General features: G+C 42.6%; 1 protein-coding gene across 1 annotated transcript; it reads right to left on the bottom strand.

Annotated features, from left to right (window-relative positions):
- Positions 1 to 288: 288 nt before the first annotated feature.
- LOC308491732 (butyrophilin-like protein 3) lies at positions 289 to 16,924 on the bottom strand (the record flags this gene model as incomplete). Its single annotated transcript, XM_081035741.1, is given in 10 exon segments — positions 289 to 401; positions 404 to 476; positions 479 to 1,104; positions 1,740 to 1,766; positions 2,053 to 2,079; positions 2,591 to 2,611; positions 3,259 to 3,372; positions 9,387 to 9,662; positions 13,779 to 14,126; positions 16,867 to 16,924. Coding segments are annotated over 10 exon segments (1,683 nt in total).
- Positions 16,925 to 17,596: the final 672 nt, after the last annotated feature.

Here is a 17,596-nt window from a genome sequence, read left to right as displayed (position 1 = left end):
TAGCTTTGTAGAATGAATTGGGAAATCCTCCCTCCTCATCAATTCTTTGGATTGGTACAGAAAAGAGATAATTATTCCAAGGCTGATATGGAATAGAGAAAAATGAATTAATATGGAATAAATAAGCAGAGATCATGTTTGAAAAGTTTAATATAAGAAAACATCATCTGCTGATGCCAGGCCACTGACAAGAGGCAGCATGATTCACATTCACTGTCTCTGGTCTTCACTGGACCCTGAGGTGGGAATTCCTGTCCCTGTTTTACAGGTGAGGAGCCTGAGAGCTTGTTACTTGTCAAAGGTCCTTTGGCTGCAGAGCTGGTGCAAACAAAATGTGCTGTCAGCCTTCTTCCCTCCTGCCTCAGGGCAGCTGACCACTGACCCCACATGGATGGGCCAGCAACCTCATCTGGAAGCCATGCTGCTGTCTGCTGCAGGGCTCTGGAGCCTGAGAGGAAGCTCAGTGTCCTGAGGGAGAGTGTGAGGTGTGATTCCCTCTGGGCAGGAAGGGTGTGGTCACCTGTGGGGAGGGCTCCAGGTTGTCTGTGTCAGAAGGTGCTTCTTCTTCTGATCCCTGGGACACAGGGCAGATCGCTATGGGAGTCACATTTTTCTCATCACTCACATAATGCTGGATGTAGGGTCTCAATAACCCTTCAAACTGATGTGTCAATGTGTAAATGAAGGACTGGTCATTTACATTGAAGAAGGAGATGGTCCCACCCTCGTAGTCTAGGAAGACCCCTACTCGTGTAGGTGGTGTTCTTGGAGAGAGATTAATTCTATGGGGGTTAAGTGTGAAATACTGATATTGTCTTTTCAATCTGAGCACCCAGTACCCATGGTTAGGAGACAAAGTCTCATATTCCACCTTCTTGTCAACATCGTCCCGGCACACTCCCACACACCACATTACATTGTGTCCCACATCCACCTCCCAATAATGTTTTCCTGTCTGGAATCCCTGAGAAGCCACCACACACTTCCTTGTAAATCTCTTGTCCGTGTCGGTCACCTCCTGGCAAATGTTCCTATAGCACACAGTTTTCAGATCAGAAATGTAGAGCTGGGGGTGAGCCGTCTCTGGGTCCAGAGTCACCTCCACTGGGGTGTCACAGGGAGAGAGAGCATGAGTCACTGAGGAGGGACCTGGGCTGGATGCAGACGTCATCCCCTTGCACTGCAGACTGGCTCGGGGTGGGATCAGGTGAGGTCCCAGGGCCAGAGGGTCCATCAGACACACCCCTCTGCCCCTCCCTCATTTCTAGTGGAGCCCTGGGACCACACCAATGCCTACAGATGCTCAACTGTGAGGTCCTAGGTCCTGTATATCACCCCAGCCGTATCTCTGTGCGTCCATATAAGTCCACTTTCTGACTTTGTGAGACCTCGATCATCCCCTCTAACCAGATCCCTTCCATTCTGAGTCCTGCCCAACTTCACCTCCTTTCCCCTCAGTCCATCCCCTTGGCCAGTCACTAGTGCCCTCATTTCTCTGGAGCTTAGCCTCTGACCCCTAACCTGGCTGACCCTGTCCCCTGTCTTCTCCCCTCCTAGTCCTGAGCCAAGAAATGAGTCTGGGGCACCTGCCCTCTGGGGTGGACAGGGCCTCACAGATTTATAATCTGCAGTCCATTGTGTCTCATTGTTCCTGTTCCCCCTTATCTATCTCTGGTCGGTTCTCTCTCCCATGCCCACCCAAGTCTCTGTCCCATTGTCACCCCCACAGACATTGGTACCTGCGTGTTTGCGGGCTTCTCTCAGTGCTGAAAACAAGCAGAGAGAGAAGGAGGGTCAATGCTCACATGGAGAGCCGGGGGCAGGGAGACAGGAGACCAGGGTGGTTAACCTTTGTGGGTGTCACGGGTCCGTTAGAGATCCAGTGAAGACCATGGGGTTCTCTATAAATGCACCTCCCCCAGCATTACAGACAGTTTCAGGATCCCCATCAAAACTTATCTCTGCAGAGACCATGGCCTCAGAGTCTCAAGATTCAAAAACTAGGGACTTGTAAGGAGAGATAATGGGGATAGAGGGAATAGCTTCTCTCACCTTCCACTCCATGCTTCCTTCTCCAGTCTGAAAACCAAAAACACAGAAGAAGCTGCAATCACTGAACAAGAGCCCAGGGGAGAGTCTGAGAGGAAACATCTACAACACTCTTACCAGTTTCCTGGTTTTTCCATGACACAAAATCCAGAATATTCTGGGCTGATAGAAACCTGTAAGGCTTGTCTCAAAGTACCAAGCCAGGCAGAAGGTTGAGGGAGATGCCCCACGTCCTCTTCTCCATTGTGGGTTCAAACGCTCAGAGAGCTCTTGAAATCTATAGTTCCTCTCCCCACAGAATGTACCAACAGGCAAAATGTGCAGACAATTTATAGGCATTTCCAACACCTGATGCTCTTTAAAATACTCAAATATCTGAGGATTAATTCATTAATCAGTGGATGGGGGAGGGCGTTGAACCAATTTCCCTCATTGGCATGCCCAGTCTGGAGCCAAGACAGATGCCAGGTGGCTCAAACTGGGGAACAGGAGGGACCCAGGAGAACTGTTGGAAAGGCTCAGAATATGACCAGACACTTACCCAATTCTGCCCAGATTTTCCCTGAAACAGAAACAGAATATCCAGTGGTGGACACAGCAGTATGTATGGTACAAACACAGCCCTGGCTCATTGCTCAGGGAGACGAGCTGCTGGTGAGTGATGGAGGCTCTTCTAGAATTCTCATTTTGTGCCCCTATCCCCATGCCCCTCTAGTGAGTGTCTCTATCTGGGGTGAAAGAAGAGATCAGGAGCATTCATGCGGAAGGGAGGGGCTGACATCTGGGATCCTGTGGAGATGGAGATGGAGGTTATCAGCGAGAAGGAGGCTGGGAGCAGAGGGTAGATTATCACATGGGCTGTCAAAGGGGTTGTGTCACAGCCCAAAAAGAGAAAATTGAAAAATTTTTACTGGAATTTTGGTGCTGTTCTTAGAAATTTATTTGATATACAGGTACTGAAAATCATGCTTCTCCTAATTCTTGGCACTCATTGAAGTGGAAAAGCTTGGTGGAGGCTGGCGTTGCCCAAGGGATCCATTTTAGTGCAGCATGGAGAGGGTGAGGGCTGGGGTCCCTGTGGGCCATGTGATGGAATCCTGGAGCGCAGAGCTCCAAAGACAGACCCAGGAGGTGTATGGGAGCATCCCTAATCCTGGCCTCATTGGAAACTGAATACAGCACAAGCCCACCCTTCACTTTCTCACTTACCTTTGGATATTGAATAAGAAATCAGCAGTCCTACAACGGCAACACCCAGGACACAGCAGAGTACTCCCAGTGAAATGGAAGCCAAGCGATAGGGTGAGAACTGGAAAAAGGTCTCTGAAAAGCAATCCACAGATTCCTTAATTATTGCTGAAAGGTGAATGCAGTTTGATTCCCATTTAAGGAATCCTCTTACATCCCAAGATAAAATGGATATGTTTCTTTAATTTCTTCTAGAGGTTTCAAACTTTGCCATTCTCGGTAAGTCTCCCATATAAAATCTGTATGGATTTTATTTTTTATGTATAAAATGAGGTAGAGATTTCGTTTCATTTCCCTCTAAATGCATAACAACAGTGCCAGCATCGTTTGTTGAATGGACTTTCCTTCACACACTGTTGCACAGAATGTCAGCTCAGTCTACATCGAGTTTCTATTCAAGCTTCAGTTGTTTCCTGGCTCTCTGCCCTGTGCCATTGTCCACTTGTCCATCTCTGTGCCCATGATTTAAACTGGCTTCATCCTCACAACTCTGAGATATGTCTTGGCATGTATTAGACTAACGTTCTCAGTTTTGTCTAACTTTGCTGTGTTTTGGCAATTCTTAGCCAATGACTTAACTATATAATTTGGAACCAACTCATCTATTTCTATAAGAACTATGAAATTTCTATGAAAACTCTGTGGAGATTTTCAATAAAATTATATTGATTCTATAAATTAATTTTGGGAGAACTGTTCTTTAAAATACTGCATCATTTTATCTGAGAAATGTTACATCTTCTTATTCTAGTTTTCTTTAGTATTTTTAAATAAAATTTTATATGATCTTCAATAAGATTTTGCAATTATTGGACCCACACCTAGTTAACATATTTTTTGGTTGTTCTTATAGACAGCATCTTTATTTTTCTCTTGGCTGGTTTACACAAAAATGTAATTAATTTTATTAGTCTCATATGAACATGATGAATTCATTTATGAGTTGAAAAAATTTAGCTTGATATTCTTTTAAATTTCGATTGTATATCACACATACTCTGTCAACAATGGCCGTTTGATTTCCTCCTTTCATACCATTTCTAATAAGTTTTTTTTCCCCTTAAAACCTTTATTCTTTCCTTCCTTGAACCTAATATATTTGTTGTGATTCTCCTTATGGTAATATTACCTGGTATGCTTTGCTAGACTTTCATTTTCAATGAATATGTTATATATTTTTTTCTAATGTAGCAACAGTCAGTTTCAAAAATCCAGTTTGAAATTCTTTGTCTTTATATTGGTAAATTAAATCCTTTCATATGAAGTTATTTTACATATTTGAGTTTACATAAATTACATTATTATTTTTAAACTTTTCACAAATATTTATATTTTTATTGTAATTGGTTTCAAAGTATAATGATTTAATGTTTTCTAAAATATGAGTAAAGATTTTTTATTTTTTCCTCAAGTTAGCTTTCTTTCATTTTTTTAAATTAAAGTTTACTGAGGTTACCATTGTTAGTAAAGTTACATAGATTTCAGGTGTGCAATTCTGTATTACATCACCTATAAATCCCACTGTGTGTCACCACCCCGAATCAGTTCTCCTTCCATCACCATGTATTTGATCCCCTTACCCTCATCTACCAACCCCCTATCCCCTTACCCTCTGGTAACCACTAAACTATTGTCTGTGTCTATGAGCTTTTGTTTCTCATTTGTTTGTTTTGTTCTTTTGTTGTTTTTGGTTATATAGCACATATCAGTGAAATCATATGGTTCTCTGCTTTTTCTGTCTGACTTATTTCGCTTAGTATTATAATCTCAAGATCCATCCATGTTGACACAAATGGTCCTATTTTATCTTTTCTAACCGCCGAATAATATTCCATTGTGTATATATACCACAACATCTTTACCATTCATCTATCGAAGGACATTTTCGTTCTCTTTTTTTGTGCTGTCCTTGCCAGGTTTTGGTATCAGGGCAATGTTGGCCTCATAAAATGAGTTAGGGACTACAGTCTCTTCTTCAATTTTTTGGAAGAGTTTGAGTAGGACTGGTATTAGATACTCTTTGAATGTTTGGTAGAATTCACTAGTGAAGCCATCTGGTCCCGGACTTTGGCTTTTGGGAAGGTTTTAGATGACTGATTCAATTTCGTTACTGGCGATGGGTCTGTTTAGATTTTCCAGTTCTTCATGGTTCAGCCTAGGAAGGGTACGTGTTTCTAAGAACTTGTCCATTTCTTCTAGGTTATTGAATTTGGTGGCATATAGTCCTTCATAGTATTCTTGAATGATCCTTTCTATTTCTGTGGCATCTGTAAAAATTTCCCCATTTTATTTCTGATTGTGTTTATTAGTGTCTTCTCTCTTTTTATCAAAGTGAGTCTAGCCAAGGGTTTGTCAATTTTATCAATCTTTTCAAAGAACGAGCTCTTTGTCACATTAATTTTTTTCTATTGTCTTTTTGTTTTCTATTTCATTTAGTTCTGCTCTGATTTTTAGTATTTCCTTTCTGCTGCTGACCTTGGGTTTCATTTGTTCTTCTTTTTCTAGTTCTTTAAAGTGTAATGTGAGCTTATTTATTTGGGATTTTTCTTGGTTTTTGAGATAGGCCTCTAATGATATAAATTTCCCTCTTAAAACTGCTTTTGCTGCATCCCCAAAATTTTGGTAGGATGTGCTTTCATTCTCATTTGTTTCTATGTATCTTTTGATCTCTCCTCTAATATCTTCTTTGACCCCGTCTTTCTTTAAAAGTATGTTGTTTAATCTCCATGTATTTGTGGGTTTTCCTGCTTTCTTTTTGCAGTTGATATCCAATTTCAAAGCCTTGTGATCAGAGAATATGATTGGTATAATTTGAATCTTCTTAAATTTGCTGAAGTTAGTTTTACGTCCCAATATATGGTCTATCCTTGAGAATGTTCCATGTACACTAGAAAAAATGTATAGTCTGATGTTTTAGGATGAGGTGCTCTATAAATGTCAATTATGACCATTTCATCTAATGTGTCATTTAGGGTTTCTATTTCAATATTTATTTTCTGTTTGGATGATCTATCCATAGCTGTCAATGATGTATTTCAGTCCCCTAGTATAATTGTGTTTGGTTAATTTCTCCCTTTAGTTCTGTTAGTAGTTGCTTGGTATATTTTGGTGCTCCCTGATTTGGGGCATAGATATTGATGACTGTTATGTCTTCTTGTTGTACAGTCCCCATTACCATTATGAAATGTCCATCTTTGTCTTTTGTTACCTTTTTCACCCTGAAGTCTATTTCACCTGATATCAGTATAGCTACACCTGATTTTGTCTGGATACCATTTGCTTGGGGTGTCAATTTCCACCCTTTCACTTTGAGTCTATGCTTGTCTTTGTAGCTGAGATGTGTCTCTTGGAGACAGCATATGGTTGGGTTTAGGTTTTTGATCCAATCTGCTACTCTGTGCCTTTTTATTGGTGAGTTCAGTCCATTTACATTTAGGGTGATTATTGATATGTGATGATTTCCTGTCATTCTATCTTTAGTTTTCTGGTAAGGCTGTGTCTCCATTGTTTCTTTGCCTTTTTGTTGATGTCTTTTATTTCTCTGTGGTGATATTCTATTATGTTTCCCTTTGTTTCTTCTTTTATTACAGTATATATTTCAGTTATGGATTGTTTGTGAGTGGTTACCCTTCAGTTTATGTAAAAGAAAGTTTGATATTTCGAGTATTCCATTTTCTTCAGCATGCCTACTTTCTCCATTCCCATATTCCGGTTCAGGCCTTTACTCTCCCCCTTTTTGTTTTGCTTGCCATAAATTGTCCCTGTTGATGGTGGTTGAATAGCCTCCTTTAGTATTTCTTGTAGTGCAGGTCGTGTATTAGAAAATTCCCTCAACTTCTGTATGTCTGGAAAGGTCACTCTTTCATATCTAAAGGATATCTTTGCTGGGTATATGATTTTTGGCTCATAATTTCTCTCTTCCTCTCTTTCAATAGTTTGAATATTTGGTTCCATTTCCTCCTGGCTTGTAGAGTTTCGGCTGAGAAGTCTGATAATAACCTAATGGGCTTTCCTTTGTAGGTTATTGTCTTCTTTCCCTGGCTGCCTTGAGGATGCTTTCTTTCTTGTTGATTTTTGACAGCTTCAGTACAATATGTCTTGGAGAAGGCCTGTTGGAGTTGAAGTAATTAGGTATTCTATTTGCTTTTTGGATTCTAGGATCCAGTTCTTTACACGAGTTTGGGAAGTTCTCATCGACTATTTTTTTGAATATACTCTCTGTTCCCTTCTCTGTTTCTTCTCCTTCTGCTTTACCCATTATTCTTATATTGCTCTTTCTGATGGAGTCAGAAAGTTCTTGTAGAGTTCTTTAATTTCTTTTAAGTCTCAAGTCTCTTTCTTCTTCCATCCGTGTCATTTCCAGGTTTCTATCTTTGATGTCACTGATTCTTTCCTCCATCTGGTCAACTCTACTACCTAAGCTGGCTATTTCATTCTTCATGTCTTCTATTGAGTTCTTAGTCTCCAGAAATTCTATTTGGTTCTTTTTAAAATTTCCATCTCTTTGGTAAAATGTTCATGTTGTTCTTTGATTGTGTTTCTGAGTTCAATACACTGCCTTTCTGTGTTTTCTTGCATCTCATTGAGTTTTTTCAAAACTGCAATCTTGAATTCTCTGTCATTTAAGTCACATATTTCCATATCTTTAAATTCCTTTTCTGGAGACTTTTCACTTTCTTTCTGAGCAGTCTTGTTGCCTTGGTTATTCATGCCAATTAATGATTTATTATTTCTCTTCCTAGACATCTACAGGAGTGGGTTGTGCAGCAGGTTGATAGGAAGTGGTCTTTCTTTTGTTTTCCAGTACGTATTGGTAGAATGTTTTATTTTCTCTCAGACTACAGCATTTTTTTTCTCTCTCACACTATAGTGTTATGTTTTCTATGCACTATTCCAGCTTCTCACATAATGGGGGCATTCCTGGAAGGCGGGCTTCTCCTCTGTTAACAGTTCGCCTGGGTTATAGGGCATCATGTCCCTGTGGGGATGCAGAGAGCTTTTGAAGTTCCAAAACTCTCTGCACCAGATTCAGAGCCCGTGTGTTTCAGCAGTTCTGTTTACTCCTGCAGGGATCTGCCCAGATAGTTGGGGACAGGGGCAGGGTGAGTTGTGAGAGGTGGCCCATAGCAATGGCATGACCACCACCACAGCAGGTACTGCTTCCAAATTTCCCTCACCTTTTCCATAACTAGTTGGGTGGGCTGCGAATCTATGTTTGCGGACCACAGCCTCAGAACTCCAAATATTCTGTTCTATTGATCTTACACTGCTACTGTTCTGCTTCTAGCACTGGGAAGGTGGGGGCAGGGTGAGCTCTGGGAGGGTAGGGAGTGGGCGGCTAGTCTCTGTGCCTAAGGCTTCAGTTCTCTGCAGCAGTGAGGTCTTAAATCGCTGTTTTTAGCCTTTTTCCCTCAGTCTTTGCTCTGAAGTCTCTGCCATGAGCGTTGGGTTCAGCCGTGTTGTATGCTGCCCCCTCAGCCCTGTGGGCCATAAGCGGAGCCCTAGCAGTCTGAGTTCTTCCCTCTCCCGCAGCTGCAGTACTTCCGGGATGCAGCGAGCTTGGAGCACTGAGCTCTTCGTCCTGCTCCCGCCGGCTCTGTCTCCATACTTCTCTCTTTTCTCCTCCCCTGCTTGCGCTATTTGCCCACCTTTAGGTGAATTCAGTAGTGAGACTCTTCGTCTTGCCTGTCTGCTGTGCAGGGAGTGTTTTGTGGAGTTATAGTTTTTCAATTTGTTGTAAATTCCAGGGGAGATTTCTAGAGGCTCACCTCACACAGCCATTTGGATGACGTATTGAACTTCAAGTTAGCTTTCTTAAATTTTGTGTGGGTAGATTTGAGAGGGTTGCGTCATGAAGATGATCATGTAATGAAGGAAATATTTGATTCTATTCCACTGCAATTGTAAATGATTGTTTCCATATAATCAAATTTTATGATATTATCTTTATACCCACAGATCTTTGGCTTTCAAAACTAATCACTAAAACTGGACAATACTACACAACAACCCTATGATAGAGCCTGGTTTTCTCCCTCTGATCTACACAAATATGAACCCCTCCCCTCTTCCTCCTCCTCCTCACTAACCTTTTATCAGTATGCTGGATTCCACCTCTCGGCTCTGGTCAGTGTACTGGATAGAACATGATATGCTCCCAGCATTTCCTTGGACTATAAGGGAAGTCTCCACATCAAACAGGCCACGTCTGTCTGCATTCACCTTTGAGTCTGTGGGAAAATCATGTCCTTGTAGGCCTTTCCACTTTACTGTGGGCTGGGGAAACCAGCCTGAGGACTTGCAGAGTAACTGGATGCCTCCATCAGCATATCCCATGATAGAAACCAGAGGAGCTGAGCCCAACGCTGGGGAGAAAACAGGAAAGAGAGGAAAACAAATATCATGTTCCAAGGCCACAGCTATTCTGAGCCAGGTTCATCAAGTCCACATATGTAACACTACCCCCATGGCCATTTCTTTCTTACATGCACATAGACTTATAATACCACTGTAAGCCCTTCCATAGTCTTTGTTCAGTCAACATTCATTTAACAGCTACTATGTACATGGATATTCCTAAACACTAAATATGATGAAGAAAATAAGACAGATCCCATTCTAATGAAGAGGTTGCTGACTGAAAAAGGAGACAAATATAAACAAATGCACGTCATTGTGAAATGTGCAGAGAGGAAACATGGCCAAGTTAGCACTGAGAAGAGAGTGATTGTCATCGGAAGTCATGGTTTCCTGGAGGTGACATTTGCACTCGGTTGTGTCAGATGAATAGAAGGTTTTAATGTGAACAAAGAGAAAAAGAGAGAAGCATGATAGGCAGAGGGCCTGTACATACCACAGCATGAGGAGTGGACAGGCCATATTATGCTCAAGAACCTCTGAGCATTTGCCATGTCAGGACTGTGATGTGCAAGAGGGAATAGGTGTGAGGTCTGGGCACGGTGCCGGGTGGGGAATGGCAGGATATGGATGAGTGCACTGACCTAAAGACTGGACCATTTTCACTCAAGAGCTGTTGACTGGCTTCCAGCAGGCAAGAGTCATGAGCAGACATGCATCTTAGAGAACCCCCCCAGGAGGGGGAGGAGGGTCATTGGAAACACTCAGAATGAAAGCAGCCAGACAGATGATCACTGAAGTCACTCAGGTAAGAGATGAGAAGGTCTGGAAAAGAACACTGTGAGAAGAGGAGAGACAGGTGCAGGGAGATAGATTTCACAGGACTAACAAGAGGATGAGGGGGAGTTTTGCCTGACCTCCAGACTTGAAACTTGAGAGACTATGGAGAGTACCCCATATAAGGGTAACTTCTGTTTGAGGATTTCTTATTGCTATCTCCCCCACCCAAACAGAACTTACCCTCCGTGTGCTATTTTCTTCCATTCTCCAGTGTCTGGACCCAATAAATGGAGCCAAATAAATGTTTGTTGAGTGAATGAAAGAAGAAACTATGGTGTAAGCACTAAGGAAGGGGGTTCCAATAAGATGGTATAGACTAATCTCTCCCTGCCCCTCCCTCTATGTAGAATTACAAACCCTGGAAATATCACAGGAGGGAAGCTTAGGAGAACTCAGAAGGGTGGAAAAAGGTAGATGCACTGACTAGGGTTCTAGGACAGAAGAGCCGGACATCTTATGGATTTTGCCCCCTTCACTTTGAGACTATTTTTCTCTTTGTAACTGAGATGGGTCTCCTGAAGGCAACATATAATTGGGTCTTGTTTTTTTAATCCATCCCACTACTCTGTGCCTTTTGATCGGTGAGTTCAGTCTATTTACATTTAGAGTGATTATTGATATATGAGGACTTACTACAACCATTTTAAGTGTTGTTTTCTGGTTGCTCTGTATATCCATTATTTCTTTTTTCCTGTTTGCTATTTTAGTGTGGGGGTTTTCTATGATTCTTTTATCCATTTTCTCTCTATTTATGTTACGTGTCTCAGCTCTAGATTTCTGTTTTGTGATTACAATTTGGTTTATATAAAAATAAGTGTTTCATACATACAATAGTCCTTTTTCTTCTGGTTGCATCTTATCTTCATTCACTTGTGCAAGGTCCGTCCTCTTCCTCCTTCCCTTTATGTTTTTGTTGTCACAAATTATCCCTTTTAATGTTGGGTGTTTATTGTAGAGGTTGCAGTCTTTTTAAAATGCCCTTTCCCCTTTAACTTTTATAATTGTTTAACACCCTATTCTGAAATATAGTTCCAATTTATTTCTTTTGTTCATCTGTTTGTCATGTTACTCAAAGTTTTCTATTCTTTTGTCTCTTGATTCATAGAAAAGAGCTCCTTTCAACATTTCTTATAATGAAGGTCTTGTGGTGGTAAATTCCCTCATCTTTTATTTGTCTAGGAAAGCCTTTATTTTTCCTTCATACCTAAAGGATAACTTTTCTGGATATATCATTTTTGGCTGGTGATAATTGTCTCTTCCAAGATTTTGAATATGTGATCCTACTCTCTCCTAGCTTGTAAGGTTTCTGCTGAACAATCCAATGATAATCTCCTTGGATGTCTGTCATAAATTACCATCTTCTTTTCAATGGCTGCCTTGAGGATTCTTTCTTTGTCATTAATTTTTGACAATTTTAATGTAATGTGCAATGGAGAAGGCCTTTTTGGAGTTAGATAATTACATATTATAGTAGTTTCTTGATTTTGAGGATCTAGCTCTTTCCATATGTCTGGGAAATTCTCATTGATTATTTGTTTGAATGGGCTCTCTATTCCCTTCTTCCTGTATTCTCCTTCTACTGTACCTATAATTCTTATGTTGCCCTTTTCAGTGGAGTCAGACAGTTCTCTTAGAGTTCTTTCATTTTTAAAAAATGCTCAGTTCTGTCTCTCTTCTTCCCCTAGTAATCTCTAGGTTTCTATCTTCCAACTCACTAGTTCACTCTTCCATCTATTCTGCTCTAATGCATTCTTCATCTCATTAAGTTCTTCAGCTCCAGAATTTCTATTTGGTTCTTTTTTATAGTTTCAATCTCTTTGGTAAAGTACTCCTTTTGCTTATTGATTTTATTTCCGAGTTCGTAAAAGTGCCTGAATTTTCTTGTACATTGTTGAGTTTTTTCATAATTTCAATCTAGAATTCTCTATCATTTAAATCACAGTGTTCCATGTCTTTGTTTTCTGGAGACTTTTCATTTTTTTCTGAGTTATCTTGTTGTCTTGATTACCTTGTTACCTTAATTATTCATTGTACTTGATAGATTGTGTTTCTGCCTGGGCATTTGAAGTAGTGAGCACTATTCTTTCTAAATACTGTTTTGTTCTTAACAATTCAGCAGGCTGAGCAGTAGAGGTGTTTCATTCCAGCAGATGCTGGTATAGCACAAGTTTTTGTTTTCTCTTACCTGTACTTCTGGCTTCTCTGGGATCTCAGTGTGGCAGTCCCCTACATTTTGGAAAATGCCCAAATTCCCTGAGGGGGTTCCCTCTGTGTTCTGGTTGCCTCAGTTTCAGGGTACCAACCCCGTGGTGGGATGTGTTGGGTGATGGATTTCAGGCCTGTGAATTCCTGGTGCTGCCTCCTTGTAACAGAGGCAGCCAGGCATTCTGTGCTATCCATGGCATCTCCACGGACTCTATCAGGTTCTACCACGAGTGGTGGGTTCATGGAGTAAGCACGGGGAGCTGGGTTTTTGAGTGTGCAGCTTTGTCTTCTTGATAGTAATGGCCACAGATAGTCCATGGCTGCCACACCTCTTTGCCATGTTTTTGCCCTTGTTGCCAGGTTTAGCCACAATGGGCACAGCCTACTTAGGCCAAAATGTTTCCTCTGCCCCTCCTACTCTCTGGGCTGCTGTATAAGGGCTACAGCCTGTCTTCTCCACCACTACTTCATCAGTTCATGCCAGAGTGAGTGCCGGACTGCATCTGGCACCCCCATCTTTGTCTTTCCTCCTTCCCACCTCTCCCACTTATTTCCATATGCCCACCTTCACAGGTTTTGATGTGTGGATCTCTCAGATGTATTTGTGTGTTGAGCAGGGGATCTTTTGTTGAATTATAGTTATCTGACGTGTTTTAACTTTAAGGGGAGGAAAAAAAGGGTATTCTCACTCTGCCATGAGGTTTAAGTCACCCCTATAACATTCTTGAAAATACAGAATTATAAAGATGAAGAACCAATTTGTGATTGCCAGAGGATGTAAAGTTGGTGGATGAGTACTGTGGCTGAGAATACAAAGGGGTAGCAGAAGAAGGTCTTAGTGGTAATGGGGATAGCTCTATATCCTCATGTGGTGGTGGTTACATAAACCTCCACATGCAGGAAAAAACGACAGAGAACTATATGTACAAACAGAAAGAACTGATAGCTCTGGATGCTATCTTCTAACTGAATGACATGAAAACATCTTTTAAGACTCCTCATTCAGCAATATGTTCATGAACTCCCAGATGGTACTACCGTAAAACACAGTTATGAGTTATGAGAAATAAACAACTCACCAGACACCTGCATTTCCCAGATGGCCTCCTGGTCATTATTCTGGGATCTCAACCTGCATCCATAGAAACCATTATCTGAGAGAGTGACATTCTTCAGCCTCAGGGAGACATACCCCTCTGCTATGGAGTCCTTCAGCAGCTCGGTTCTCCCTCGATAGGCTGGCATCTGCATATGATGCTGGTCTTTCCCTTCTCTGTAGAGATGCACCACAGCATGGAACTGATCTCTGAAGAACCGCACTTCCATGGCCTCTGCACTTGTTTTAGGAGAGAGGAAGCACGAGAACACTGCATCCTCCCCGACCACAAGCTGGACTGGCTTGTCTGGTCCCATTACCTGCCACTGGCCTGTGGAAGGAAGCACAAGAGATAACTGAGCAAAAACCCTGTCAGTGTGTCCTACTCATGTCTGGCGTGTGCCCAGAGTTGCAACATCCATTGTTATCTCCTTTCCAAACCCAGTGACCTGTGTCTGTACATCCCTTACACTTGACAGAGCACTTCCACATCCATTACTTCATTCTGTCTCCACAAAGATCCCGACAGGTGTGTTATTGATATTCCCATTTCCAAGATGAGAACAAAATGTCTCAGAGACTAAGTAAGTTAATGAGGGGCATGAGAGCACTTTCCAAATGCTGACCCTCTGACTGGAGAAGAATCTATACCCACATTCTCTTGTCTCTGTCAGTCTACTTCACCACACACTCATAACAGCCCCTTTTCATCCTCTTTGCTGAAAACTAAAGATGACTCATTTTCCAGGAGGGAGTATTAACAATAAAATCTCTAGTTTGGGTCAATTTGTTTTCTTCAAGCACATGGTTATGCCTTGTAAACATTTCATGGGTATAAGAAAGGAATGTCTTTGTGCATAGGTTAAATCTTTATTTGTGCTTTCTTGTTTTATTTATCGGGTTGTTCTGTCAAATTCTGAGAGGCATATATGACACTATGACAAGGAGATTTTGCAGTTTTCACTTTAGAGATTTGCTCTCTAGTGAATTCATAGTGGCTATCCTTCCATGGCGTGTGCTTTATTAGCACACCTCTTTGATTCTGAATGTCTCTTGATTAATTCACATGTATGCACTTCTGATATGTGTATAGATATGTGCGGGAGTCTATATACTCATCAGAGAAAAGGGGAGAGGTCACAGTGTAAATTTCCCTTACAAGGAAATTCCCAAAGTGATCACTTATTTTCAAATAGTGAATATTTTTATTTTAGCACCCATTATTTCTTACTTTAAATATGTCATATACATCTTTCTGAAATGTATTTTATCCATCTGTTTTGAAGGAGAGTCTTATGATACAAAATGTGACTTTGCAGCAGGATCTCTGTTCAACCATTGACCTGGCCTAGCAGATGCTGAATGTTGCCCCTTACCCCACCCTGAGTCCTCCTGCAGTTGGCTGGGCCTGTCCCCGCCCTCTGACAGCCCCACCCAGGAGCCTGGCCTCTGCTCCTTGCTGAGGGCTTTCTCTGTCCTTTGGAACCTGCTCAGTCTGGTGCAGGGCAACCAGAGTGCTGAGAATTGAACAGTAGTGGGGGTACACGTCCCCAGTTGGGGGCAGGAGGCAGTGGATGTTGGGATGATTCTGGGCTGCCATCTTGTGGCCCCTCAGAAGGTCTTTCCATGTTAATAACTTGCTCATTGGCACACCCTCTTCTGGTTTTCCTCCCTTCCACCTTCACTCTCTCCATTCTCTTATCATTGTTCCCAGAATCACCTCCTCACCAGCCCACCTTCACACAGACCCTTGATCCTGGTCTGCTTTGGGGGCTCAGCCTAGGTCAGTTGGCTGCTGCTGTTGTGGCTTTAGGGCTGTGGGGGGCTCTCGAGCTGAGGGAACCTTTTCTTAGAGAGTCTCTGTTCCTCCGGTCAGCACTTACTGCTGTTGTCATTTTCCTTGCCTACAGCAGCTCCTTCTACCCTTTAGACTTCCTTCCCCCAGGGACCAGCGAGGAAAAACTGTCTGTCGTTGAACACAGGCTCTGAGCTAATGGAATGCTGGGCTCTGCTCTATGTACATGAACTCATGTGATCCTCACACCAGCCTGATCAGGGTGTGATGCCATCTCTTGTGACAAGGAGCACACGGACATCTGGTAGAGTTGTGAGCTGCTAAGTTCATAAGCAGAAGAAATGAGGGTTTAAAATAAAGTCTTTCTGCCTCTAAAGTCATTTCCATGACACCTGCTGCCTCTCCAGGAAGCAGAGCAGTCAAAGAAACTCCTCAGAAATTGGATGAGAATGAACTTCAGTGAGAGACTGTCCTGTGAACAAGACATATGGGTTTTGCTGTGAAAATATGGAGCATGACTTAATGGTCCTTATTTTTCTCTTCTTTTCCATGATCTACACAACATACATAGCAGATGAGTAGCAGAATGAACCTGTGCTGACTCGACCTTGTACAGAAGGACACCGGCTGTCCAGAGACGGGTCTTCTCCAGCCTACAGCTTCCTCCCTACTTTATTCAGTTACTCAACATCCTACATACCAGCCTTTGTGTTGATCATAGCTAGAAGAAAAACTAAAGTGGACTTCTTCTCAGACTATGCCAGGTTACAACTCAGTCCTCAGTTGAAAATCTGGACACCTTCCCCCTCCTTCAGGTCACATACCACAGGTGTTTCCCACTCAGCATGTTCTCAGCTGGACCATTATCTTTTCCCCAAAGGTCCCAATCAGTGTCTCCTTCTACCCCGGCACCCATGTCAGAACCTGGTGCTCTACTAGAGACCCTGCCTAAACTCCACAGCCCAACTGGAACAAACATTTCATTTATTCACCTTCACATCCTTGGTGTGTACCCTCCCCATGCCCAGGCCCCTCTTCAGCACTCTTTGCCATGAGTTCTGGGCTGTTGTCACAGTTGGCACAGTGCCCAAGACCTTCCCGCTGGCCCCTGCTTCCCGCAGCCCCTGGCATTGATAGTTGTCAGCCTGGGGCAGAAGTCGGGGAAATGCAAACAAGAAAGATGCCCCACCCCATTGTGCTGGGATCATGCAGCTAAAGAACTCAAAGTGTTAACCAACAAGAAGAGAGGCAGACAGAGTCCCGCCTGGAGGCTTACCTGAGCCCAGCCCTGGAAGACTGAGAAGCAAAGTGAGCACGAGGGTCCCAAGGGCCATGGATGTGTCTGCAGGCCGATCTCACGTTATAGAAACAGACGACAGCAGGGACAGGAGGATGGATTAGTTAGAGAGAAGAGGGGTCAGCCCAGCTTCTGAGGTGAGGAGCCATGAAGAGGCAGAGCTTGAGCTGATGGCAAGCTGCACATTCTTCTTAGAGTTACCTGACATAGGCATGGCCCTGTGTGTTAGGGGAGAGGGAACTCTGCACTTTGAATCACTGCATTTATTGGCCGGCCATAAACATCCATCTCAGACCAAGGAAGCAATGATAGAGAAGGGGGTGGGGCACACTGGGAGAGGTTTGTCCTGGGTCAACACTGTGCCCTGCGTGGGTGGCATGGGACTGACAGATCCATGATATCTTAAGGTCCAATCTAGCAGGTAGAACTGTATGGGCGGTGGGAATCCAGTCCTAAAAAGGAGGTTGTCCCAGCAGATGGTAACAGGTTGTGCAGACAATAGGTGCCATTCCACAAGGAATAACCAAGAACAGGTGTCATGAACATTTCCTGGCATAGTCTGAGGTAATCCTGCCTGTCACCCCCTTTCTTGAATCCAAGATTAGGACTCAGATCATGAAGCAAGATTGGAAGGACTTGCAAGAACAGAACAGGACCTTAATATCCAAGGATCCAAGGTATTGGTTAACGACCAGAATATGTCAGGCCT

The sequence above is a fragment of the Rhinolophus hipposideros genome, assembly GCF_964194185.1.
Source record: "Rhinolophus hipposideros genome assembly, chromosome: 23".
NCBI classification, from domain to species: Eukaryota; Metazoa; Chordata; class Mammalia; order Chiroptera; family Rhinolophidae; genus Rhinolophus; species Rhinolophus hipposideros.
This window is presented reverse-complemented; position numbering and strand designations above follow the sequence as displayed.